The 24,478-nt window shown below is 43.0% G+C and overlaps 3 protein-coding genes across 10 annotated transcripts; 2 read left to right on the forward strand and 1 right to left on the reverse strand.

Moving 5' to 3' along the window:
- Positions 1 to 681: 681 nt before the first annotated feature.
- On the reverse strand, positions 682 to 8,171 carry usf2 (upstream transcription factor 2, c-fos interacting). Of its 4 annotated transcripts, none has more exons than XM_069720893.1 (11): positions 8,086 to 8,171; positions 7,188 to 7,231; positions 6,858 to 6,973; positions 6,509 to 6,628; positions 5,706 to 5,868; positions 5,499 to 5,586; positions 5,118 to 5,162; positions 4,306 to 4,364; positions 3,884 to 3,975; positions 3,106 to 3,234; positions 682 to 2,265 (listed from the first exon to the last, which is right to left on the reverse strand). In XM_069720893.1, the coding sequence occupies exons 1-11, from the start codon at positions 8,121 to 8,123 to the stop codon at positions 2,176 to 2,178; spliced, it is 984 nt and encodes a 327-aa protein (XP_069576994.1). In that variant the 5' UTR covers positions 8,124 to 8,171; the 3' UTR covers positions 682 to 2,175. The 4 variants fall into 4 exon arrangements, with proteins under 4 accessions (XP_069576994.1, XP_069576993.1, XP_069576997.1 ...); XM_069720892.1 differs by having other exon boundaries at positions 6,858 to 7,003; XM_069720896.1 differs by lacking the exon at positions 5,118 to 5,162.
- Positions 8,172 to 8,220: 49 nt separating this feature from the next.
- On the forward strand, positions 8,221 to 18,394 carry LOC138634191 (lamin-A-like). 3 transcript variants are annotated; one of them, XM_069720887.1, is made up of 14 exons: positions 8,221 to 8,307; positions 11,355 to 11,512; positions 11,905 to 12,251; positions 13,699 to 13,855; positions 14,246 to 14,371; positions 14,456 to 14,626; positions 15,030 to 15,155; positions 15,591 to 15,811; positions 15,894 to 16,167; positions 16,419 to 16,526; positions 16,608 to 16,727; positions 16,830 to 16,886; positions 17,623 to 17,820; positions 17,982 to 18,394. In XM_069720887.1, the coding sequence occupies exons 3-14, from the start codon at positions 11,914 to 11,916 to the stop codon at positions 18,015 to 18,017; spliced, it is 1,932 nt and encodes a 643-aa protein (XP_069576988.1). In that variant the 5' UTR covers positions 8,221 to 8,307; positions 11,355 to 11,512; positions 11,905 to 11,913; the 3' UTR covers positions 18,018 to 18,394. The 3 variants fall into 3 exon arrangements, with proteins under 3 accessions (XP_069576988.1, XP_069576987.1, XP_069576989.1); XM_069720886.1 differs by lacking the exon at positions 8,221 to 8,307 and having other exon boundaries at positions 11,084 to 11,512; XM_069720888.1 differs by lacking the exon at positions 8,221 to 8,307 and having other exon boundaries at positions 11,084 to 11,512; positions 17,626 to 17,820.
- A 1,217-nt stretch (positions 18,395 to 19,611) lies between these two features.
- On the forward strand, positions 19,612 to 24,395 carry naxe (NAD(P)HX epimerase). 3 transcript variants are annotated; one of them, XM_069720898.1, is made up of 7 exons: positions 19,612 to 19,677; positions 20,756 to 20,942; positions 21,025 to 21,133; positions 21,376 to 21,486; positions 21,844 to 21,954; positions 22,293 to 22,440; positions 23,353 to 24,395. In XM_069720898.1, the coding sequence occupies exons 2-7, from the start codon at positions 20,770 to 20,772 to the stop codon at positions 23,550 to 23,552; spliced, it is 852 nt and encodes a 283-aa protein (XP_069576999.1). In that variant the 5' UTR covers positions 19,612 to 19,677; positions 20,756 to 20,769; the 3' UTR covers positions 23,553 to 24,395. The 3 variants fall into 3 exon arrangements, with proteins under 3 accessions (XP_069576999.1, XP_069576998.1, XP_069577000.1); XM_069720897.1 differs by having other exon boundaries at positions 19,618 to 19,744; XM_069720899.1 differs by lacking the exon at positions 21,844 to 21,954 and having other exon boundaries at positions 19,618 to 19,744.
- Positions 24,396 to 24,478: the final 83 nt, after the last annotated feature.

The raw sequence follows: 24,478 nt of genomic DNA on the forward strand, positions 1-24,478 counted from the left end.
CACCGCGTTACCTATAGCAACGGCAAAACCGAGCCGTCTCCAGGGGCAACGAGCCGACAATCATTCATTAATAATTAAAACACGGTGGAAACGGTGATGCGGAGCCTTCAGCGACATTAATAAAGCAACGGGGGATGCGAAGAAGCTAGAACAAGCTCTTTAATGCCCACAACAGGGGCAGAGGAATATTCTGTAAATAAAAAAAAAAAAAAAAAAAAAAAAAAAAGTACAACTGCATACAACTATCTATCTATAAAAAGAAAAATGTATATAAAGTATTAAAAACTCAACGTGCAAAAAAAAAAAAGCCCCCTGTGGCTGATGCACTGTATATATCTTTTGTATAAAATCATAATTTGAGGTGTATTAACAGTGTGAGGGTTATTTTCTCACGTTGTTTTTGTTTTTAAACCTTTAAAACTATTGCACTGCAAAGTTATTAACAATAGTTTAAGCGTAATAAGGAAAGGCAGCAAATCCCCACATTTGAAAAATAAGTAAATGGTACCAGTTCAGTTGTTTTCAGGGATTATTATGTTAATTGGAGGTATATTTATGTTGAGCTTGAGCCAGCTCAATAGTTCAGTCCAAACTGAGCAAGAAGAACAATATTTTCCTGCTCCAAGACAACTTGGAAAAAACCCCAAAAACCCAGATGTCGTCTCTAAATGAACACGGAAGTATAAACACTTCTCTGTTTTATTGTAGTATCAGAATAAGTCATGCCAGTGGTTATATTTCCATGCCGTGGTGACTTTCAGTGTAGACAAAAGTTGGTTAGTTTGAACTATCATCACTCGCATCCCCCCCCCCCGTAGCACATTACCCGACCACGGCTGTTTTATGGTCATGAGTCAGCAGCAACGGTTCCCAAAGTTTGAAGGGAATATTGCAAAAAAAATAATAATAATAATAAAAATAAAAGCCACTCTCGGCGTGTCCAGTACAATGCAGCAGGACCAGTGGGCCAAAAACAGGCCGGTCTCAAAAACCGACACCTCACATTGGCTGAACCTCTATTTCAGTGCGTCGCACCAGTGACCTATGAAGCAGATATACAAACAAACAAACCATGGTTTAATGCCCGGCAGAGATGATGTCACACTGTAAATCATCTCCATTCATTCAGGTTTTTTTTTTTTTTTTTTTTAAATCTGTACATTGCACCTAATGGGGACACAAATGAGCTCTAACTTCTCTATAGAGGGACTTCATCCAGTCTGGGAACTGCTTTCTAGTGCACTGTCCCAATTACCTGAGCTATGTTAACACCTAGATCCTCCAATAGGCTTCTATTAAGGCCTTGCACTATATAGTAAAACCTCAATGCCCGTGGTGTCAAAGCTGCTTTGACCAGTTTTAGAATTTACCGACGTTGGGACTATGTTTACGATAGTTTGTGAGCTCTGCTCGGTCGTTGGGAGCGTCGGCACTAACACAGTTCAACTACACTGACCGTTTAAAGTATCCTTAGTAACAGTAAGGACCAATCACAATTATCCAATTTGCTTATTATTATTTGTTCGTTGCTGGGTGGGGTGGGGTGGGGGGAGGATGGAGGAAGTGGGTGTGTGTGAAATGCAGACTTCTCTTTTTCTCTCCGTGTGCACATCCCTTAAAGACTAATAAATTAAAAGAGAACGGGAACGATCATTCATTCAAAACACAAACAAAAGAAGGAAGGTCATGATAAAAAGGCGAAATCGTTAAAAGTACGTTTTCTTTTTTGTGTGTGTGTGTGTGTGTGTGTGTGTGGCAGGTTCATAATTTAAAGTAAAAAGACAGTTTGGCGCGAGCGTGGCGGTGCCGTGCGGAGGTCGTGTCTCTCGAAGCAGACGTGAGAGGTTCAGTTAGCTACACAGTTAACGGAGTGTTCAGCCTTTCTTTTTTTTTTTTTTTTTTTAAAACAGCTGGAGGTGGACGAGACGTTTTCAGTTCACTGTCCTTCGGTGTTCTTCTCGAGCCCTGTGTGTGTGTGTGTGTGTGTGTGTGTGTGTGTGTGTGTGTGTGTGTGTGTGTGTGTGTGTTTTTCTCTGTGGTCCAGTTTTAAATGGAAATCGTCTCTTATCGTTATATTCCTGTCCCGTTTTTTGTGTGTGTGTGTTTTTGTTCAGGTGGGTCGGTGGGAGGGTGCGGCACTCGTGTTTGTGACGCCGCCGTGCGTCCGGTCCACGATCACTGCGGCGTCGCATCTCCGTTGACTTCTACGCCGTGCTGCTGTAGCTGTGCTCGAAGAAGTGCGTTGTCATTCTTTAGTTCCTCGATCTGGGAAAACACAGAACCGATTATTAGACCGGGGAAAGAAGAGCCGAATTTCGCTCACTTTTCATCCTCGCGGGGGTTTGTAACACATCACTATTCGACGAGTCAGCTTTTAACGATGTAACCTTTGCTGAACAGTGATGATTAAACATCTTTATTCCCAAGACCCTCCTATGTTACGGCACATTATATTGGTACAAAAGTGCAGCTGAAACATCTCAGAAATGGGCGCCGTTATCCTGCGCTGGCATTTCCCTTCAGATGCACTTTATGGTTTCTTCTGTACATCAGCTTTGGCTAAAAAAAAAAAATCTAGAAATTAAGCTTTGTTAATGTCCGATTCAAACTGAAATGTGATTTCTTATTAATATAGAGTATTGGAGTCCGATTTACATTTTAGTTGGATATCGATTGTAATTATTATCTATTATCTCCAAGATTGTTCCTCTTTGGCCTTTGTTTGGTTCCTTTTGTTAAAAAGACAAAAAGAGAAAGAGGAAATCTTTAGTAAAAAAGGACAAAACCCCCCCAAAAAACAATGCCTAATCCTGAATTACATTTTGTCTCACCTTGTCATTTGCAAGCATCATTGCAAGTAATAATCGTAAAAAAAAAATAATAAAAAATAATTGGTATAAGGCGCTATGGTGGGTTTATGATGTTCCAATCCTGACATTATTATGTTGGGTGTTTAAGGTGAATTTAACTTCTGAGGTTTTGGGGATTTTTTTTTTCTAAATGTGAAATTTTCCAGCTAACACGTCAAATGTTTTTGTTTCTATTATACGATATCGAGCGTCGGACATGTTGGCTCAGTTGTGCCTGCATTTGTTAGTAGTTCACCTGTTGTCTCAGCAGCTCGTTGTCCATCTCGACTCGCTCCACCTCTTTGTAACTGTCCTGCAGCCGCTGGTTACTCTGACGCAGCTCGCGGATGTAGTCGCAGGCTTTGGACAGGATGCCTCCTTTACTCTGAGCGACGCAGCACATCCAGATGTCGAAAGAGAAAATGCGATTAACGAGACTCGTCACTTCCTTTATTCCTCACTTTTTCATTTTTTTTTTAAGCGCTTCAGTTTTTCCTCCCTCTGTGTTACTCTGAGAAATCTTTACCAAGCTTTCCTGCAGTGATGAAACCACTTCATTAGACCTTTTTTTTTTCTTCTTTTTTTTTAAAAGCTTGTCTATATTTGAGTCAGAATCAGATAAGCTGAAGAAGCACCGCCGCATGTCCCCGCCACATGTCCCTGCCACATGTCTAATTTTGACTGAGCCCTTTAGCTGTAGTTACACCTGCTGTTTTTATCTGACACAGCACCGGGTTATGAAAGCGTGCATGAGGTGAGCGGTCCGGATGCACAGACAGCGCACTGAATCAAGCTGCACCATAAATCCCCAAAATAAATAAAGAGAAGCACGACTGATAGAGGTTAATTTAACAGACGTCAAACAGCTGCTTTCAGACTGAATGAGTTCTGATTAGCAGAGTGACCTGAAAACACCTTGATCTTCTAAACTATATTCAATCTTATCAAAATAACAGGTGCCATCTGTCACCACTTGCACGGTTTTGCAAAATATTCAGGCTTTTGGTGAACATAATTTTCCGTCCATCACTCACCGCTCCTGTTCTGCTGTCTATGCTGCAATCAGGGATGATTTTAGACAGCGTGACAATCCAGTTATTAATCTTGTCTCTTCTTCTTCGCTCCACTGCAAAAAAAAAAAAGAAATGAGGCTCAATTTTAACAGTCAGAGCTGCGAATCTATATATATATATATATTTTTTTTTTTAAATCGTACCCTCTTTATATCAAACACAAGAAACAAACAAGTTCCACTAAATACAAGAACTTCCAGGCCCTGAATACATATTTATATGCAACTACTATTTGTGTCAGCAGAAATGAACTGTACCTGTAATAATAATTCAATCTGACCCAGTGGTTAATCCATGTGATAAGATATAGTACCGCTATGATATCTTTAACTGTTCCTAATGGACTCAGACTCTCCTGAGGTGACAGAAAACTGGAGCATCACCTTCGTTGTGCTGTGCTCTTCGCCTCTCGTCCCTGGGTGCCCGAGGACCGTCCACCTTCCTGTAAAGACACAAACAACAGCAATAGTTTGACACTGAAGTCACGAGTGTTAACCGTATTATTATATTAACCCTAGCAAAGACAGAATACCTAAACTGGAAGTCGGTTAACAAAAAACATTGGTCTGATTTATCTTTTACGTTTTTTTTCTTACTTAAATGAGCTGACGAGGAGCCCTGAATGCACCACTTGCAAGACTCTCACATTTGTAGAGAAGTTGCGGGGCCTGTAAATTCACTGAGGAGAATATTTCAGCTCCTTTTCCACTGACGGTACCGGCTCGGTTCAGCTCTGCCCACTTTTTTGGGGGGTTTTCCATTGTCCAGGGATCGCATCTGGTACCTGGTACTTCTTCTTAGTAGCGTCTCAATCGAAGTTTCAAACTAGCTGAATCCAGAAAAGTACCCGATACCAAAGGAAAGTGGAGTTGAATCGGTACCGTCGGTGGAAATGCGGCTTTTGATAGTTTCATTTGAAGGATCCAGGCTCTAAGTAAAGGAGTCGTTTTCTGTTGGCCTTATCGGGCTCTGAGGGAGACTCAGTCACAGGATGGATACTAACCCTGCAGGCGGGTGGAGGGAGATCAACCTGCAGGTTATTCCACGCATCTAAATGCAGCCTCTGTTTTCATAAATCTAACAAGGATGCTACGGGTTGATAAGTGAACCACCAGACGTCGGCCTCTACAACACCTGACGGGGGCGAGTGGGGAGGGAGGGAAGGGGGGGGGGCGTATGTGAAAGGTCTTCTCACCAGTTTGAACTGCCATGCTGCAACATCTCGCTTTCACCGAGGTCTCTGGGGATGGCAGGTAAGTGGGACAGAGTGTGGTTTTCAGATGTTGGATGTTTTGAATTATGGATATTGACTATTTTTTTTTTTTTTTTTTAATGTATATGATTTCATTAGCACACACAATGACAAGACGGATCATTCCAAGAAGGGAAGGGGAAAGGTTAAGAACATCCAGTCCGGTGAGGAGTGACAGGGAAAGGTGGGAGAAAATGTGGAGGTGTGAAGTCGGCCAAACACGTGGGGACAGAGTCATGGGGAGGGGGGAGGAGAGGGCGGGGAGGGGGGGGGGTAACTTTAAGGGTGGGGTCAGTGTGCGAGGACCTGTCGTGTTAAACTCACGCAGTGTAGGTGTGTGTGCGTGGCGCGATAGTACGAGGGGTCGCCGTCTGCAGCACCTCAGGGGGACTCATCATCACGTAAAACTGACCTGGATTTGACGAAAAAAAAAAAAACAAAAAACACCACAGAATCACGTATTTAATCACATCAAGTATCTCGTCGTTATGACAGGATTTGTCTCGCGATGGCGACGGAGCGTGTCCTCACCTCCTGCCTGCGTGATGGTTGGGTCGGCGGTGGCTTGCACCGACACGGCCGTGGCTGTTCCATCGCTGACGGTGGCGGCGGGGAAATAAGCGAAGCGCGTCTCTCCTCCGACGGTCTCGCCGCCGGGACTGCCTCCGTTACTGAACGGGTTCTGGATAACAGCCTGCGGAGGTGGCGGTAAGGAAAAGTCAAAACCAGCAGGAATGATCTCCAAATAACGAATGAAATGAAAAGGTTGAGGACGTATCTGTCGGCATGCTTTTGGTTCAGACGATCGTAATTTCAAATATTTAAAGTTGTAGGCATAAAAAAAAAGGGTGAAACTAAATGATACCATTAGCTACCAAAACTTCAGCTTTATCTCCCAAAAGCTTCCCTTTAATGCTTTTTTCTGCAGTTAAAATGAGCTTAAACAGATGATGAGGTCCAGAAATCGAGCCTGATCGGCTGTTTAAATGTGGCAACAAACTGAGGGCTGCTTTACACAAGAATTCAAGCCATTATATAAACTTTTATGTAAAATATTTGAGCAATATGAAGGTTAAACCACAGATATCCTGTTAATCAAATCATCAATGCAGCACTGTGATCAATTATCCTTTCATATGGAGCAACGAGCTGAGAGATCAATCTGGTAATATTGAATTGGAATCGGCTCTAACAGGATGTGAGTGTGACTCACTTCCTGTAGAGACTGAAGGCTCCTGCACATTGTCCTGACACGACTGCAGACTTTAAAAAAAAAAAAATAAATAAAAAAAATTGTATCTGTTCATCCTAACAAGCCTTTTATGTCCCCTCACCTGTGCGACCGCCTGAGGGGCTCCGGCAAACGCCGCGGTGGAGACGACGCTGACGGCTCCGGTCCCATCAGCTGTCGCTTCTAGTTGGTCGTCTGTTACCTGAACGACGCGATAGGTCACCTGGAGACGGAGCAGAGAGGAAAAAAATCTTACTGACAAAAAAAACCCAAAAAAAACTTACCCACATCCTCACAACAGACTTCATTTGTCTACCTTTTCAACACGAGGCCTGACTAGCAGACACCTTTAGAAACACAGCTTCCGTCTCCCTTCTAAAAAAAGATCTTGATCTAAATCTAAAACTCTGCAAAAGATGCTGCTGCACAGATGAGAGGTCGCCCGCGCTCACCTGTCCTCCACTGTTCTCTGTACGAAACTGGTACTGCACATTGTGGTCAGTGAACGCAGCCTGCGGGACACCCGTGATGGTCACTGCAGTCTGCTCGTCCGTCCCCACCGTCTCTCCTGCAACACACACACGAACATGTCCCAACTCTGTGACACCCCACAAAGACAGGCATTAAAAACTGTCCAAGATAGTCGTCAGATCTTTTTTTTTATATTTATTTTTTTAAGTGTCTCCTCCAAAAGGAGAAAAACTCAGATTTGCACCACAGATTTTAATTTCAAGTACAGAAGCAGGTTATTTGTGTGGATTAGAAGAAACGAAGTCTCCCACCTTCCTGTAACTGCACCACCTCTTCTGTTTCCTGTTTGTCGTGACTAAAACAAAAAAAAAGAGAGCACCGCTGAGTCAAATTTCAAGCTGGAGGCAAAACACACATTTCTCAGAAATAAGATTATTTATCATCAGTGTGTGAAGCCTGAAGAACAAGCGCTCCTAATCAGCTGAGGAAACAGGGCGCCCCCACGCGGTTGTAGGAGGAGATAACTGTTAAAACATAAATAAAGTGACACAACTGGCGTGCAAGTTTTCTGCAACTCTTAACGGGGCAAATTCAAATTTTGGGGAATTTAAAAGTCAAGTTTAATTGGTTTAATTTGCTGCACACGGAAATACAAACTTCACAAATAATTATAATTCTCCAAATATCCTCCCTTGTGTTGTTTGATTTATGTATTTTAATCCAAAAAGAGCTGCATCAGTTCCAGGAACAGGACAGTACATTTAGATGCTGCCCTAAAAAAAAAAAAAAAAAAAAAAAAAAATTTTTTTTTAAAAAGAGACAATTTGCTGCCGTGCATTTTTTTTTTAAAATTATTATTATGATTATTTTCTAGTGAATTAAAACAGCCATCGTGATTTTAGAGATGTGTTAAAAAAAAAAAAAAAAAATAAAAAAGAAGAAAGAAAGAAAAAAAAAAAAAAAAGGGCGCACAGTTTCTGCTGAAAATATCTTGACGGATGCCGAAAACGCATCATCGCTGCAAGCTGCACAGCCGCCGATCCGACCGGGAGGCACGACGCAAAACAATTCTCAGAAAATAAAAGTGTCCGGAGCAGGCGGACTATTATTAACTGCACCGCGTTAAGGGGTAGACAAAAAAAAAAAAAAGAAGCTTTTAGGCCGTGGTGGGAGCCATGGCTGAGCAGGAAGCGGGCAGCAGACTCTCACCTCGCCGAGCTGTCCAGACTCTGCTCCAGCATATCCATGAAGGTTTTTACGGGTGTAAAAACGCCGATATTCAACGACACTGATTTACGGAGATGGAAGCGCTGATCACGGGGACAAACACACGGGTCATGTGAGAAAGACAGTCCAGGACACGTGAGGCGCCGACCGGGCAAGGAGCTAAAATGGAGGCCGCTGCCGTGCAGGACGGAACAGTCTGCGTCTGTGCGAACACACACACACACACACACACACACACACACACACACACATATATATACACGCCAAAAAAAAAAAAAAAACAACCCCAGCCCGGGTGTTTACGCAGCTCCACAGAGGCCGCGGTGCTGCTCCGAGTCCGGGTTTTAGGTCGTCGTCGTCGGTCAGATTGAGGGGACGGACGGTAGATTATTCCCTCTTCGACGGATCTCCGGGTTTCTTTTTGTCCTCCGTGTCCTTAATTTTGTCGCTCTGCGGCGCACAGCTGCTGTTTCTCCGCGCAAAGCTGCGGGCTGCGACATGCGCTCAATAAGATATGGAGTGGACTCGTTTGTACGTTGTGTGTGTGTGTTTTTTGTTTTGTTAGTGTGGAAGGAAACTCGGTGTGTTTTCTGCTGTGATTGTCGCTTTATTTATTTTTTTTTCTTTGTAAGATTTCAGCTATTGTAAAAGTGGTACTGACACGACTCCTCGTCCGCGGAGAGTTCGGTGGTTCGGGGTCTTTTTCTCGGTGAATTTCTGCATGAAAACTTATTTTACGCGCGGATTACGCGCCTTTTGCTTTTCGTACTGTGGGGTGTATTTTTTTTTTTTTTTTTTCTCCAAATCGTACTCGACCATGTTGTATTTCTCTGCCAATCACACGCTGACAATCGGCTCCTCGACGGCACTTTTTTCAGGTTCTTTTGCCCAGGTGACCACAGCGATCCAATACGGGTTTTCCCACAAACCACATGACAGAAACTCTCCACATCGTGCCGCGGAACCGACGCGGAGAGCTCGCACGCTTCTCGCATTTCACCGTTTCGTGACGCGCGGGACAATTATTAAGCAATTTGATCTAAAAGTCTTGACGACGTTACTCAATTTGTGATCGACAGAGTGACAGACGAAGGATATTTGTCTTTCTGCAGTCAAGTCAGTCTCCCGTCTAATTCAGCCAGTGGGAGGCGATGCTGCGTGTCAGCAGGCATCGTCCTCAGCAGCTGATCGATGCAAATGAGAGCAAAACTACTTTCCTTATGAGGCTTTATTAGATTTAAACATCAAGACAAACACAAAATATACACACACCTTCAAACTACTCGAAATCTAAACACTCTATATACAGTAAAGCAGAAAATACTACTGAACAGACACCAGGGTAGATTTTACACATTATAATAGTAATAGTGGGTCTCAAACTGTGAGTCTTGATTCTTTAGGAGGTCAGGTTTCTCTAATTCTTATTGAAAATCACTTCACTTTTTTTTTTTTTTTTTTTTTTTACTCTACATCTTTATTACCTTTAAATGAAACACTACGCAGTATTCTATGATGGAAAAATCACACTCGTGACCTGGAAGTGTAGAAAGCACTTGCATCTGTGCCGTTCATTCAAACTCTTAATGTATTTATTACAAGTCACAATAAACAGCCAACAAATAGAAGCATAAGTTATTCATAACTTTTACATCATCTGATTGAAATGTGTTATATCATCATGAGATTTAAGTGGGCTTTTAACCCCTCACCACTAATGTTTCACAGTTTATTTCCCATTAACTTTAAGGTTATAAAAACTCACTTATTACCAACTGTACCACAATATCACGTAATCTGTACACCACTAGTGGAGGAACTATTCAGATCCTTTATTCGGGAGAAAGTACCGAAACAACAATGTTAAAATACTCCACAACAAGTGAAAGTCCTGCATAAAAAAAAAAAAAAAAATCCTACTTGGGTAAAAGTAAAAATAAGTTTTAGCAGCAAATTATAATTAAAGTGTTAACATAACATTTCTGGTTCGGTCCCTCTGACTGGTCTATTACTACCTAACATCATTAGACTATTAATAGTGCAGCATCATCAGTTTGTCAGCTGCGTGTTCGAGTCGTAGCTGCCGCAGGTGGAGCCAGTTTGAACTACTTCATATGCAGTTTTATATTCAGGGACAGCAGATAAATGTTAGGGGTCATCAGAGGATTACTTGGAGAGCAAAGAAGGAAAAAAACAAAGTTCTGATCCGCAAATCGGTTTTCACTTCCTGGGCTTTTTCCTCAAATCTTTGATTTTTATTTGAATTGTTGGATTTTTGTAAACATTTATCAAATTGAGACCATGTGTGGAATTTATTTGTTGGAACTATTAAAAACTCAACATGTGAAATGTGACCCGGACTACTCTGCGATTTTTTGTAAGATGTCAGGAGCCAAAAAGGTTGGAAACCACTGATTTAAATCTTTAACAATGTGCTGTATTTTAAACACTTGCTATATCATATTTTGTGCCAAATCTTCATCTTAAAAGTAACGAAAGCTTTAAAAAAAATTTAGTGGAGGAGGAAGTACAATATTTAATGTATCAAATCATCACATGAAAGCAATAGAGTTTCAAAATACATTATTGAATCAATGCACTTAGTTACTTTCCGTCACTGCTGCGGTGTTTTTTTTTTTAATGATTTCATCATCTTTAATCACACTTCCCCAAACTATTGTGCGTAATAGATTAAACTCCTCATAAGCACAAGAAAACCGGTTATTACAGAAGCCATTATTTGTTTTCTTTTGGCTTATTTTAGCATCTGAGACGGTGAAGTGTTAACAAGTCTGATCTGAAGAAACAAATTCCTGAAACTTAATCAACCGACCAAGAAGGAAATTCAGTGTTTAGGTCTCGTATCTCTGCAGCGTCAATCCTTGAAGAGTCTGAAGAGTCCTGTATTCTGGAATTTAAACAATTTAAAGCCCTGAGGAGAAGTAAGCAGCATACAGTAAATGACTACAACTCAACTCTCTGCCAGTAGCTCTGCTTAAAAGGATCCCTCAGTCGGCCTTGCGAGTCACTTTGAGCGGAGGATGACTCATTTATTTAGACTGCACACACCCTTTACAGCGGGACAGACAGACAGACAGAGAGAGAGGGAGGGAGCGAGAGAGACAGACAGACAGAGAGAGAGAGAGAAAAAAGAGAGAGAGAGAGGAGGAACAGCCACTTACAGTGCCAAACTGGAGGCCAACCTCTCTCCTCTCCTCCCATCTCATTCTTTCCTATATGGGCACTCTCAGAGTGTTTGCAGGCAGCACAGTAACAGACTGTTGGAGAACTGAGACGAACACGCTGATCACAAGATAATACAGAGAAAAACAAAACAAAAATCAACAAGCAAAGTCTACCAAGATCCCCGGAGGCAGAATTTTCTCTTCGTCTGACCAGTTTTAAAAAGGTGAGTCAACCGGTAGAAGTTAGGGAAGTTTGTTTGATCTTTGGGTGGAGTCGTAACCCCTCCCATGTCTTTTGATGAATTACGCTTTGTCTTTTGCGTGTTTTATTTCACTGCATTCAAAAGAGTTGGAAGGTTTTGGAAATAATTTTTTTAATTCAAAATTTCTGGAGCGTCTCAAATCCACGCTTTTCTTTGAAGCTAAAAATCCGCTTTTCAAATCTGCTAAATTTAGCTCCTTTTTCATCTTGATCACATGGTTGTGTGTTTTTACTGCGTACATTATCTGTGTTTTCAGAACAGGATAAAGTTTGTACATTTATTGTGCGTGTAAAAAAAACATTTAGAATTAAAAAACTTTTTTTCCATTATGTCTGTTTCTACAACAAAAACAGAAAGGTGAAATGGCGACGCCCAAAAACACTCCTCGAGGTGCCGGCACACCTCTGTCCCCCAACCGCATCACCCGGCTGCAGGAGAAGGAGGACCTCTGCAACCTCAATGATCGCCTGGCCGTCTACATCGACAAGGTCCGATCTCTGGAGGTCGAGAACGCCGGCCTGCGTCTGCGCATCACCGAGTCCGAGACGGAGGTGAGCCGGGAGCTGACGGGCCTGAAGGCGGCCTACGAGTCGGAGCTGGCCGACGCCCGGCAGACGCTGGACTCGGTGGCCAAAGAGCGAGCGCGTCTGCAGCTGGAGCTGGGCAAGCTGCGGGAGGACCACAAGGAGCTGAAAGCCAGGTGGGTGATAATACACTAGTCCGGTCCAAATCTGAATCTGACAGGGGCTCAATGTTTGCATGTGTGTGCACGTGTCTGCGGGGCGGTGCCAGTTGAGAAAAAAGGGGAAGAGTAGTAATTCACGTTTCTGAGGTGGGAGGTGGAGGGGGTGGGGTTAAAGGTGCCCAGTCACTTTAGAGGCCCTACATTTCTTAAAGACACCCCTGCTTGTTTATGAAATGTAGTTTCTTCACAATTGAAGCGGAAATATGTAACTTTAAAGGACAAAAGACAAAAGAAAAGTTTAGTTCATAAGCACTAAATGCACCTTTACTGTACTGAACACACCCCAGAGCTGTTACAGCATGTCTTGGTTTAAATGCTTTCAGCTAATGTGAGCATACCTGGGATTTCTTTCAGTCATCCTGCAGACGTTATGACTCAGTTCAGCTTGTGCAATATTTACTCGACTTTGTAGCATTTACTAATGATCCCATAATTATTACTTGACTGGCGTTCAGCTCACATTAAAGATTTAAAGTCAGAATTTTCCTTGGAAAGTACTCGCAACAAACTATTTGCTCAAAAGTACAACTAAAGAGTCGAATAACAAAATTTCCAGATACAGACATTTGGTGATCATGAGATTATTTGTTGCATCAAGGCTTCTGAAATCCCTCTTTTCATCCAGATCTCTCTCAGTTAAAGACACCCGTGTGTCCACAAGTGTAAAGGTTTGTTACTACGGTGTTAATATAACAAACATCGTGAGCTCAGCTGCAGGACAGAAGTTACTCATTGCCTCTCAATAACTGATGCTAAATTAACACGCTGACACAGAGCTGTGCCGCCCTGCTGCTGCTGGTGGGGCCGCTCCCTGCAGCATACCCTTCTGATTGCTCACTGCTGCTTTGCGTTGGACTTCCACTCCGACTCCCTTCCTCCATGCTGCCACATCCAGAGCTCGATGACTAACTCTTTCCCCAGTTTCTCCTCCTTCACCAAAGTAATCATTATACGCACAATACGTGGCAGTGTTTCCAAGGTCTCCGCCGCTTGGTTCCATTATTTCTTTCCATAAATATTGAAACGGCGGCCACAGTGTGTTTGGCAAAGCCGTTGCCATGGCAGCGTCTCAGCTAAACACTACCGGCTGTGGCCTGTGGCTAAAACATGCACGGGACCGCACGCAAATCGTAGCGTCCTGTGAGTCATGCGAGGTCTTTCCCCTGTTTCTGTTTCATCCGGGCTAGATCCTTATTCCAAAATAGCTCATATTTGTTTCATTAGACTGCGTCAAGGAAACTGCATGATTACAGTTTCCACTTGGGTCTAAAGTTACAAAAGAACGTCTAACCCTTTTCCATTCCCTGGAATGTCATTTGTTAGTGCTTAAACACATCCAGGAGGAGTCACATGAGCATCTAAACTGTTTCTTCTTCTTTCTTTTTTTTTTGTATCTTTGCAGGAACACCAAAAAGGAGTCGGAGTTGTCAGCAGCCTTGCTGAGGCTCAAAGACCTGGAAGCTCTGCTGAACTCGAAAGACGCGTCCTTGACGACGGCTTTGGGAGAGAAACGTAACCTGGACGTGGAGAACAGGGACCTGAAGGCTCAGGTTGCCAAGGTAAACACGCTAAGTTTAGGACTTACAAGACAAACATCTGGGTTCAATCTTCCTGCATTCAGCTCACCAACTCTGTTCCTCCTCTCTGTTTTCCACCAAACATCAGCCAGGCAGCCAATAACAGCCATATTTTATATTTACTACACGATGCTTGTGTGTTTATTCATTAAGGTTTGAGAGGGAGGAGGACTTGTGCAATTTTCTCAAGTTAAAAATGAAATCTTGAGACTTTCCCAGCTGACATCAGAAGAGCAGACTCTCCCTCTGTCATGCCCACTTGAGCTCAAACATGTTGATTAAAGGACTGTCTCCCTGCTTGACTGCCAACGGCGGCATGTTTACTTGACTGTTTGTGCGTTGCTACTCAGTTCCTCTTCGCTTCTTTCTTAGCTGGATACCAGTTTGGGCGATGCCAGGAAGCAGCTGCAGGACGAGATGCTGAGGAGGGTGGACGGAGAGAATCGCATGCAGACTCTCAAAGAGGAGCTGGAGTTTCAGAGGAACATCCACTCTGAGGTCAGACAAAAGTTCGTACCACCGGTGAATCACTTTTTAAAAATAGGAACCGCTGACAATAGTTCTCGGTGATTTGCTTAACAGGAACTGCGGGAGACAAAGAGGCGTCATGAGTCTCGGGTGGTCGAGCTGGATAACGGAAACCAGCAGGACTTTGAGAGCAAACTGGCGGAGGCGATGATAGAGATGCGCAACCAGCACGATCAGCAGATCAAACTGTACAAGGATGAGATTGAGAAGACCTACAATGCCAAGGTAGACTTAATTTAAACCGGCAGTGTGGAGCTTTAGTCTCCCCCTTCTGCCAGTGAGAGGAATTACAAAAACACTGTCCGCATGTGCTTATGGGGTCTCCACATTGACTGTAAAATGGTGGATCAGTTGAGGATAAAAAAAAAAAAAAAAAAAAAAAAGGCATCATAATCAGAAGGGGGATTAAATCAGAAGTTCAAGTTAGCATATGGCTGCACAGAAATATGTCTGGCGGGAGTCTGTGGTGAAGATACTCTGGCCAGAGAGCGTGCTTACGGCTAGTGCGGGAATGTCTCACCAGACACCAGATTTAACTGTTTTTTTGGGTGAAATACAGAGATTCAGATGGTACTCAATCAGCGTTTTGTGAACTTCTGTGAACGTTTGTGAACCTTCTGTCGATCAGTTGGAAAACGCCCGTCAGTCGGCGGACAGGAGCAGCCACCTGGTTGGATCGGCACACGAGGAGCTGCAGCAGATACGAACCCGTCTGGAGTCCACGTCGGTTCAGCTCAGCCAGCTGCAGAAACAGGTGATCAGAAACGTAGTTCTTAGCAGAAGTCTGATCATCACTTAAAGACGTTTGCGTAAACTATTGCGTCATGTATAGGCCTACATCTTTTACTTCAAAAGGGGAATGTGGGGACATTATGCAGTGTTGTGTAGTGCAGGTTTTCTCAATTAAATGTGTTTATGCAGTCACAGATTTAAGACTTCAAAAATTGAACTACATATGAAGTTGAATTGCTTGTTTCAGCGTTCAGTCGTACTTCTATTGCTCACAATATAATATAGATTTTTTTTTTTTGCCATTTTATTGGATATTTCTTTTTTTTGGGGGGGGGTGTTTTTTTTTCCCCACAGTTTTCAGGTAGTGATGTTCCAACTGTTTGATTCCTCTTAAACTGTGTTTCCAGACTTTGATCCTTATCAGACACTAACTGTGTGATCCTTCTGTCTGATCCAGCTGGCGGCTCGCGAGGCGAAGATAAGGGACCTGGAGGACGCTCTGTCTCGGGAGCGGGACACCACGCGTCGCATGCTGGGAGACAAAGACAGAGAAATGGCAGAGATGAGGCAGAAGATGCAGCTGCAGCTGGACGACTACCAGGAACTCCTGGACGTCAAGCTGGCCCTGGACATGGAGATATGTGCTTACAGGAAACTGCTGGAGGGGGAGGAGGAACGGTAGGCTGAGTTCTGGCTCACGGTGACATTTACCGCTCACGCTTCTGTCCACCTTCACCATCATCATCTTCCTCCCCTGCAGGCTGCGTCTCTCCCCCAGCCCACCTCCCACCAGAGTGACGGGAAGTCGTTCCTCTTCCTCGGCGGCTCACTCTCGCTCCGTCCACCTCCGCGATCGCAGCTCCCCCGCCAAGAGACGCCGCCCCAACGACACCGACAGCGAGGCCTCCAGCTTCGCCGGCGGTGCTGTGGCCCGCACCCGCATCACCCAGCAGGCCTCGGCCAGCGGGCGGGTCACCGTGGACGAGGTGGACCTGGATGGGAAATTTGTCCGACTCGGCAACAAGGCCGATGAGGTGAGAAGATTCTTACAGTTTATCTGAGGAGCCTCCCCCGATCATTTTTTTTCTGCCACATTTGTACATGTTGCCTGCACTTTTATTTGGGGCCATATTTCTGAAAACACAGACCTCTCCTTCTCATTTCAAGCCGTAGACAAACTGTAGCTTCATACAGGTTTTAATTCAATGTCTGCTGATGGAGAGAATTACGTTGACATGATAAAAAAGAGCTTTTACTCAACAACCACCACCATCTCCTCCTGCAGGATCAGAACTTGGGGAACTGGCAGGTGAAGCGGCAGGTGGGATCCGGTGCTGCCATCAGCTTCAAGTTTCCGGCCAAGTTCATCCTGAAGGCCGGTCAGAGGGTCACGGTTAGTATTCAGTAATCAGAGTAACATTTCAACGCAGTGATAAACAGTTATTTTACCCTGAACTGCACCCTTTGCGGTCAGATCTGGGCCTCCAATGGTGGCGGAACCAACAATCCTCCTTCTGACCTGGTGTGGAAGACTCAGCCCTCCTGGGGCACCGGAGACCTTTTGCAGACCACTCTGATCAGCGCCAGCGGAGAGGTACTTTAAATTTACACAATCAGCTCATCGATGGACTCTTTATTTAAGCCTGAGGTACTTGAAACATCAGCAGCACGATGCTAGTGACAATTTTTCTTGCAGGAAATGGCCATGAGGAAGGTCACCCGCACTCAGTTTGAAGAAGATGATGATGACATGGTGAGGAAAATTATATTCATAACATACATAGTTAATGCATAACACAGCAATCTGCAGGACTAAAATGCATTTAGCAGCACTGATCAGTTCCTTATTTTTTTTCCCTATTTTTTTTTTAATGATAAATGGCCCTGATGTGTATCGAATTAAACCAAACCAACTTATCAGCAGTTAGCAGCACTTTTCAGCATCTCAGAAATGTTGAATTAGACGTTTCAACATTTCAAAATTAGCAATCTGACTGCTTAAGAAAACCTGTAAGTATTTTCTTATTCTGGTATATAATATAAATATATATTATACAAAATATAATAATTGTCAGCTCTAGCTTTGAAAAATGGACAAATCCTCTCTTGCTTTGTTGGCCTTAGTGACATTATAACCGCGACATTTAATGCTCATCTTCAAAGGAAAAGTTTTTTTTTTTTATCAGTCAAACACTTCCTCTATGATCATTATTTTATTTTTTATTATTTTCTATATTAAATATAAGAAAACAGTGAAGAATGCACATTACAACTTTCTAGAGCCCAAAAAAGATATTTGTATTACGTGCTTTGCTCGACAAACAGTCCAAACAGACCAACGATGTTCAGTTTCCCATCAGACATGATTAGAAAGGCAGCAAATCTTCACATCGGAGAGGCTGCCTTCTGTCTCAAACAGTCAAACACTGGACATATTTCAGAGAGTCCCGATTCAATGCTCTGATTCTGAGTCTCCGCCTTCCTCTCAGCAGGTGGCTCACAGCACTTGTGGAGACGGCGAGTACAACCTGCGCAGCCGGACGGTGACGTGCGGCTCCTGCGGACTTCCCTCAGACAAATCCAGCAACTGCTCCGTGTCCTCGGCCTCCCGCTCCTTCCGCAGCGGAGGCATCTCCGAGGGTTTACTGCCGCACTCCTACGTGTTCAGCGCCAGCACTCCTCGCAAGGTGGGTCATGCAACAGGTCACGCGGGTCCATTTACACTTTTATAAGACTTAATAAAGTGAAGCTTTCTTGTCTGTATGTCAGAATCAAGGTGTTTAAATGAAAGTTAATATTCATTCTGAACGGATTTGATGACTCTAACTTTGTCAAACTTTCTTCCCAGACTGGAGCCAGAATGGAGAGCTGTCCGATCATGTGAACCCCTGGAAACACGTTGAAACACTTTTTACTTTGAATACTTTTCAGCTATTGGTTGTTTACTTACTATTAGTTGTAGGTTTTAGTTTAGTTCATGTCCTTTGAAAAGATTTTCAGGATATTATATGCAATAAAACTTTATACTTTTTTTTTTTATAATGTACATAGGCATGCTTACACATACTTTTCTCAAATTTACATGTTGATTAGAACCGTCACTTTTTTTTTCCTACTAGTGACATTTAAGGTTGAACAAATGTCCACCAGCCGTTCACCAGGCAGTAAAATAAATCAGCTTACCAGCTGTTAAAGCTGTCACTCTAAAAACCTTTGTTTGCTGGTGAATAAAAGGATGATATGATAAAAAAAACAAAAAAACTTTCAAAGTTAAATCTCATTTGTTTCATTATGCTTTATACACGTACTGACACAACAGGGTTGTGATCAATTCACAATGTTAGCTTGATTATTATGAAGATGTAGTTTTTGATTTAATCTGCCTCCTCAGTTCAAGTAAATTGACCCCAGCAGATCTACAGAATATGGTGTATTTTTGCTAAAATCAATAAAGGTTTTTTTCAGAAAATGTTCTGATTTGTCTTATTTAACTGTAACGACATTTAAGGTCGTTTGAGTGTTTGCAGTATTTGCTTTGTTTTATTGTCGAAACAGAAATATATTCATGGACAAGCTGTTTTCATGGTGTTTTGAGATATTTTTGATTTTGTTTGTGTGACTGTGATTAACTTGTATTAATGCTCCTTTATGGAAAACAACACAAAAACATGAACTGTACATTTTAAATCAACATTTAAAACACAAGAAAAAAAATGTCCTTCAGATAATTACACCTACATTATACCCGCACTTTATTCAAAGAAGAGAAAAATCTGAATTGAATATTTTCCAGGTGCCCATCAGAATGAATAAAATAACAATTATAGTTATTAAATAATCATATTATTTGGTTTCTTATGTTAGAAATGTATTATTAAACTATTTAAACTTGATCCTCTTTTAATTTTAACTCCACTACAGGTTTCATTTCATTGGACAATATAATATTATAAGTAATGTATATAAGAATATCAAGCCTGGTCAAGTCCGATGTATTTTCACGTCAACTTAACAAATCACACATGTGACTATTTACTGTGGTATCCATAGAGAATATGACACCCGTGAGATTTGTATAAAGAATATTTATGTAGTCCTACTCCATTACATTTTTCAGACGGTTATAGTTGCAAGCTGTGTTTCAGATTAAGTAAAAAAAAACAAAAAAAAACATGATTTATGGTATACATTAAACATTGATTTACCAGTATGTGATACGGTTTAATATTATCTTCCAGGGACTGAAAAATATAGCCTGAAAAACACTGAAAGGGTCCATTCTGCCTCACATGGTGTTTTGTTTATAACTTGTACTTCTTCTACATCTATGTACAAATTCATTGCGTGGTATTTTTTTTAAATTTATTTTGGCTATAAGGCCGTAGATAACTCTTCTTTTGCCTGCTCGTGTTACGTGAGCGGACTTTTATTTTGAAATTCAATCAATGGTTTTATTTTTTTGGTGCTAAACCGGAAGTAGTCGACTTCCTCCGGGCTGCTCGCGTCGCTGCAGAGCTTCAAACATTTGGTCTCATTATCGACCTGTAAGTTGTGTTTAACAGGACAAACCTGCATGTTAGAGCCGCTTGAAGAAAAGCGTGTTCACATTTGGTGAGTTTGATTAATATTTTGTCACGAAGTGGAGAAAAATGAAGCTCATAGCAAACGTTGGACGTAGCAACTTCCAGCAACCAGATAACAGCCTACTGTAAAGTGTGTTTTAAATCGACTGCAGCTCAGTGACGTGAAAACAGACTAAATACCTTTAATACTGATGATATCAACATGGTGCGTATTGATATTAACTGAAGTTAATAGAAACAGAGCTGCATGTTATTCAGTAAAAAAAAAAAAAAACAACAACAACAACAGCGGTTCACTACAGGACAGGTTTTTCTTTCCAAGTCGAAAATACACATGAATTATTAATAATTTGTCTTGAAATGAATTGCCAACGATTTTGATAACTAATATATAAATGCCAGATATTTGCTGCTTCCAGCTTTTTCAAACGTTAACTTTGTTTTTTGTTGTTGTTGCCTTTCCCTCATTTATAACTGTGAAATTAACATTTTTCTGCTTTGCACCAGCTGACTTTTATTTTCATCATCGATTGATTGAATTGTTCTGTTAAACGTCAGAAAACAAAAACCGCCAGATGTTTTCAAAAGTTCTGTTTTCTTTCTCTGTTTCATATTTTGGCAAACTGGATATTTACTGACTCTTGTGGCCTGTCTCCATCTAACCTGTATTTTCATCATCAATTGATTTGATTTACTAGAAAATAGTTAAAAAAAAAAAATTGCCTTAAGTAGCAAATGAGAATCCGCACCACAGAGAATATTTCACATTTTTGTTTGATAAATGATTTAAAATAAACTTTATAGACTGACCAGTTAATGGAGTAAGGATACTTAGAAATAATTGTTAGTAGCTGCTCTACTTTGCGGTCGTATCTCCCACTCATAATTACAAATCCAACGTACATTGTAAAAAAACAACAAACAAAGCAGTTCATTTTCCATGTAAATGTCTGGAGAGCGCGGTCTGCAGGCGCGGCATCGGCGGACCGATCGCTCTCTTTGCTCACAGCTCTTCCCCGCTGTGGCCTCTTCTGTTCAGGAGCCGGCATCTGGATGCTGAGTGTTCGGGCTCTGGTTGGGATCGGCCTCCTGGTGACCTCGCGAGCCGCGCCAGCCCTCGCTCAGACGGGGACATGTCCGCCGTCCGCTGCAGCTGGCAACCGTAAGAAGGACTGTTTCGGTAGCAGGCGGGCGTCCGCCATGGCGCAGACCATCAAATATCTCGGGTGAGGTTTTATTGTATAAAAAAACAACAACAACAACAAAAAAACAGACTACATGCCGAACTGACCCGCAGAGTCTCCGCAGGCAGGAGGAGGCCCAGCACATCGACGAGGAGCTCTTCAGCGAGTACGGCTTCAGCGTGGACCAGCTGATGGAGCTGGCTGGACTCAGCTGTGCCACGGCCATCGCACGGGTGAGGCTCATTCGGGGGCTCTCACTTTGAAAATAATGATCATAGCTTTACTTGGTTTCCGTCGCTCCAACCTGTATAAATGCGCACGTAACGATTTCAAGTTGATTCGGTTTCTCCATCGAAATCCAGGATTTGTGCATTTATACGTCCCGGTCAATTTCTTCTGAAGCATTTGTGTAAAATACAACTTCCTTCCAGTATAGATTTTTGCACGTGTTATGTTTTTTTTTTTCTTCCTGCAGGCATATCCAGTCACGTCCCTGGTGAAGGCCAGACCTGCTCTGCTGGTGATTTGTGGACCAGGTAACAACGGGGGCGACGGCCTGGTCTGCGCTCGACATCTTAAACTCTTCGTGAGTATTTTACAGTAAGATTTTGTCACCCGAGAACTTCTATTTTATATTTTATAACTGTACTTTATACTATATTTGGAGAGTAGTTATTTAGCCTATTTTCATTCATTTTTCATCACGGGGCACGGGAAAGAGTTTGTCGTTTTTTAAAAGGTCAAAGAGAGGCGGCGGACGCCGTCGTGTTGGTTGTTGTCTTGCTTGAAATGTCGAAACAAATCTTCTGAAGCGTTATGCTCGCCCTAATGCGTGAGATTCGTTCCTCGGTGCCTCGGTGGCCGTTTTGATTTGTTTTTGTTGTTGTTAAGTCTGAGGACAAATCGCCACTTTGACATCCTTCCTCCTTGTGTCCCGTTGCAGGGCTACGAGCCCACCGTCCTGTACCCGAAGAGGCCGAACAAGCCTCTGTTCCAGGGCCTGACCACGCAGTGCCAGAAAATGGAGATCCCCTTCCTCACCGAGATGCCTGAGGTTCGGCCTTCGTCAATTATTCAGCGGCTTTAAACGCGGTCGAGTCATAAACACGCCGCTTGTCGCTCATGAGCGCGTGTCGGAGTTCGAGCCGCACCGACGCCGTATTCCACTTTATTAGATCTCGGTAAAACGAGGCTTCGGTTTAGATCAGATGAGACCGTAACGATCCCTGCGGGGGGGTGAATGAGCTCAGAGATGTTATTGCATCAAATATCACAGTCAACAATATAAATTCATGACAGATTTGCGCATGTTTGAAGGCAATTTACGGCGCCTTCCAGTCAATGTAGATGATCCCAAATGGTTGAATCGTGTGGATAAAATTGTCTTCTCAGGCCAAGGTGATTGACGAAGCTTACAACCTGGTGATAGACGCCATCTTCGGCTTCAGCTTCGAGGGTGCCGTGCGAGAGCCGTTTGGTTCCATCCTGAATGTGCTGAAAAACACCACGGTGCCCACAGCCAGCATCGACATCCCCTCAGGTCAGTCCAGAGCGAGAAGGATTTCTGCTCCAGGAACAACACGCTTCTTGTGTATTTCCTACATTTTAATCGCAGTAACTCGCCGCTCCGCCGCTCATCTTCCCGTGAGCACCGGCTCTTTCTGGGCGTCTGCGGTTGAGCAGAGGATGAAATTCGACACCTCGGCAGCGATCGGTCGGCCGGGAAAACGGCTTTTTCTGAATTTATAAAGCTTCTCTCGGTGTTCGAAGGCGCTCGGCTCTCCCAACAGATCGTATTATACGGGGAAAAAAAAAGTGGAAAAAAACAAAAACGTGACGCGCTGATCTGACATTAATACCGGTGCAATTTTTGAGCGGATTAAGTGGACGTGTTATCACATTCAGTGCAGTTTGTTGTCGTCAGTGTGATTATATAACTGAGTTTTTCCACCGTCACTTAAATTCTTTCATTCGCGCGGCGCTGCTGATTGTTTTTAGCACCACGGTTCCCTTCATGCTGACGTTAACTCGCATAAAAATGATTCGGAAGAAATGGAATCAGTTTTTGTCGTGTGATTCTCTGAAAAAAAATAAAAAAAAAAAAAAATAGATGCCTTATATATTAAATGTGTGAAAAATATGGTAATTCAAAAAAAGAAAAAAAGTTTGGTTCGTCGGCCGGTGGAACTTTGTCCCATTTGGTGGGAATGTAATGGGAAGCGGGTTTGATTTTCTGTGACCTCCTCTGTGAGCAGTACGGGACATCTTGAAAATCAATCAGTGCACGTCGAGGTTGCCGGGAGGACGTGTGGACGACCTTCTCCGGAGGTTAAACCTTCTGTGATCGGCGTGTTGAAAGCTGACGAGCAGATTGTTACGACTGCACGTTCAGATTTAACTTTCTGGTTGTTTTTTTTGTTGTTGTTGTTTGTTGTTGTTTTGTTTTGAAAAGGCTGGGATGTGGAGCGGGGCAGCACCGACGGACTCCGGCCCGACATGCTCATCTCGCTCACGGCCCCGAAGAAGTCCGCCTCCTTGTTCAGAGGGCGGTACCACTTCCTGGGGGGCCGCTTCGTGCCGCCCGGCCTGGAGAGGAAGTACGAGCTCAACCTGCCTCGGTACCCCGGCACGGACTGCGTGCTGCAGCTGTAGGAGACCCGCGGCACCTTTCGCAAACAAGCCGATCTGCTCCCTTTCTGAAAGTGACGAGAGCGTCGAGGCAGAACTGTTCTTGTCATGGCGACGAGGTTCCCTGGTGTGACGCCGTCGCGCCTCCGCAGACACCGTTATTGAAAAGGCCGCTGCCGCTGTAACACTGCACAGAAGTACCGGGTAAATACATAAAGCACGTAGCTTCACGTAAAACCCCTTTTACATGTCTACGTGTGCATTTAACAACAACAAAAAAGAAAAAAAGATACGTGTTCATTTCTAAAGCTACGCTTAAGCGTTTCCACCTGTTTTCAGTCTTTATGCTAAGCTACGATAGCGAAACGTCTCGCAAAATACACCGAGTTCACGTTCCTGAAGCGTTACAGTGACAACATTGTGTGTGTGTGTGTGTGCGCTACATATGAAGCTAAAGCCAGCAGCCAATTAGCTTAGCATGAACCCTGGAAGCAGGGGAAGCGGTTAGCCTCGCTACGTGCTGGCGTGCAGATTTTCTTCCTCGGAGCCAGATTAGCCGTTTACTCCTGCTTCCTGTCTTTAAGATAATTAGCTGCCAGTTGTAGCTTCAAATTAAACGTAGACCCGTAGGGTGTAACTAATCTCTAACCCTGTGGAGAGAAGTCAAATGAGAGTTTTCGCCTTGATGTTGAACTCTTCCTTCAAGCAGCTGTTCTGTAAATCCAAAGCGGCGCTGTAAAGGTTGTTGTTTTGTTTGTTAAGCTTTCTGGAAGAGTTTTTCTTCACGTCGAAGCACCGAGCTGCATCATGATGCACAGCTGATTAAAATATATACCAAAAAAAATAAAATACTAATATTGATCAAAAGCAGTGTAAGTTGTTATTTCTGCAAGAAGCTTCCATCTTCTAAACTCGACAGTCTAAACGGCAAAATATTTCAACTGAAGACG

This window comes from Brachyistius frenatus, unplaced genomic scaffold (assembly GCF_029030835.1).
Source record: "Brachyistius frenatus isolate BFR_SWC_R1_liver_20210118 unplaced genomic scaffold, ASM2903083v1 Contig_253, whole genome shotgun sequence".
NCBI classification, from domain to species: Eukaryota; Metazoa; Chordata; class Actinopteri; family Embiotocidae; genus Brachyistius; species Brachyistius frenatus.

What these genes read in the sequence shown, in the direction of transcription:
- usf2 (XM_069720892.1), bottom strand. Translation starts at nt 8,123, where the DNA reads ATGGATATGCTGGAGCAGAGTCTGGACAGCTCGGCGAG. An exon ending in CGCACACACACCTACACTGC is followed by an intron (nt 5,163 to 5,498) that starts GTGAGTTTAACA and finishes TGCCATCCCCAG; the next exon opens with AGACCTCGGTGAAAGCGAGA. An exon ending in ACGAGCTGCTGAGACAACAG is followed by an intron (nt 2,266 to 3,105) that starts GTGAACTACTAA and finishes GTGTTTTCCCAG; the next exon opens with ATCGAGGAACTAAAGAATGA.
- LOC138634191 (XM_069720887.1), top strand. Translation starts at nt 11,914, where the DNA reads ATGGCGACGCCCAAAAACACTCCTCGAGGTGCCGGCACACCTCTGTCC. An exon ending in AGAGGAACATCCACTCTGAG is followed by an intron (nt 14,372 to 14,455) that starts GTCAGACAAAAG and finishes TTTGCTTAACAG; the next exon opens with GAACTGCGGGAGACAAAGAG. An exon ending in TCAGCCAGCTGCAGAAACAG is followed by an intron (nt 15,156 to 15,590) that starts GTGATCAGAAAC and finishes TGTCTGATCCAG; the next exon opens with CTGGCGGCTCGCGAGGCGAA.
- naxe (XM_069720898.1), top strand. Translation starts at nt 20,770, where the DNA reads ATGCTGAGTGTTCGGGCTCTGGTTGGGATCGGCCTCCTGGTGACCTCG. An exon ending in CTCGACATCTTAAACTCTTC is followed by an intron (nt 21,487 to 21,843) that starts GTGAGTATTTTA and finishes GTCCCGTTGCAG; the next exon opens with GGCTACGAGCCCACCGTCCT. An exon ending in TCCTCACCGAGATGCCTGAG is followed by an intron (nt 21,955 to 22,292) that starts GTTCGGCCTTCG and finishes TTGTCTTCTCAG; the next exon opens with GCCAAGGTGATTGACGAAGC.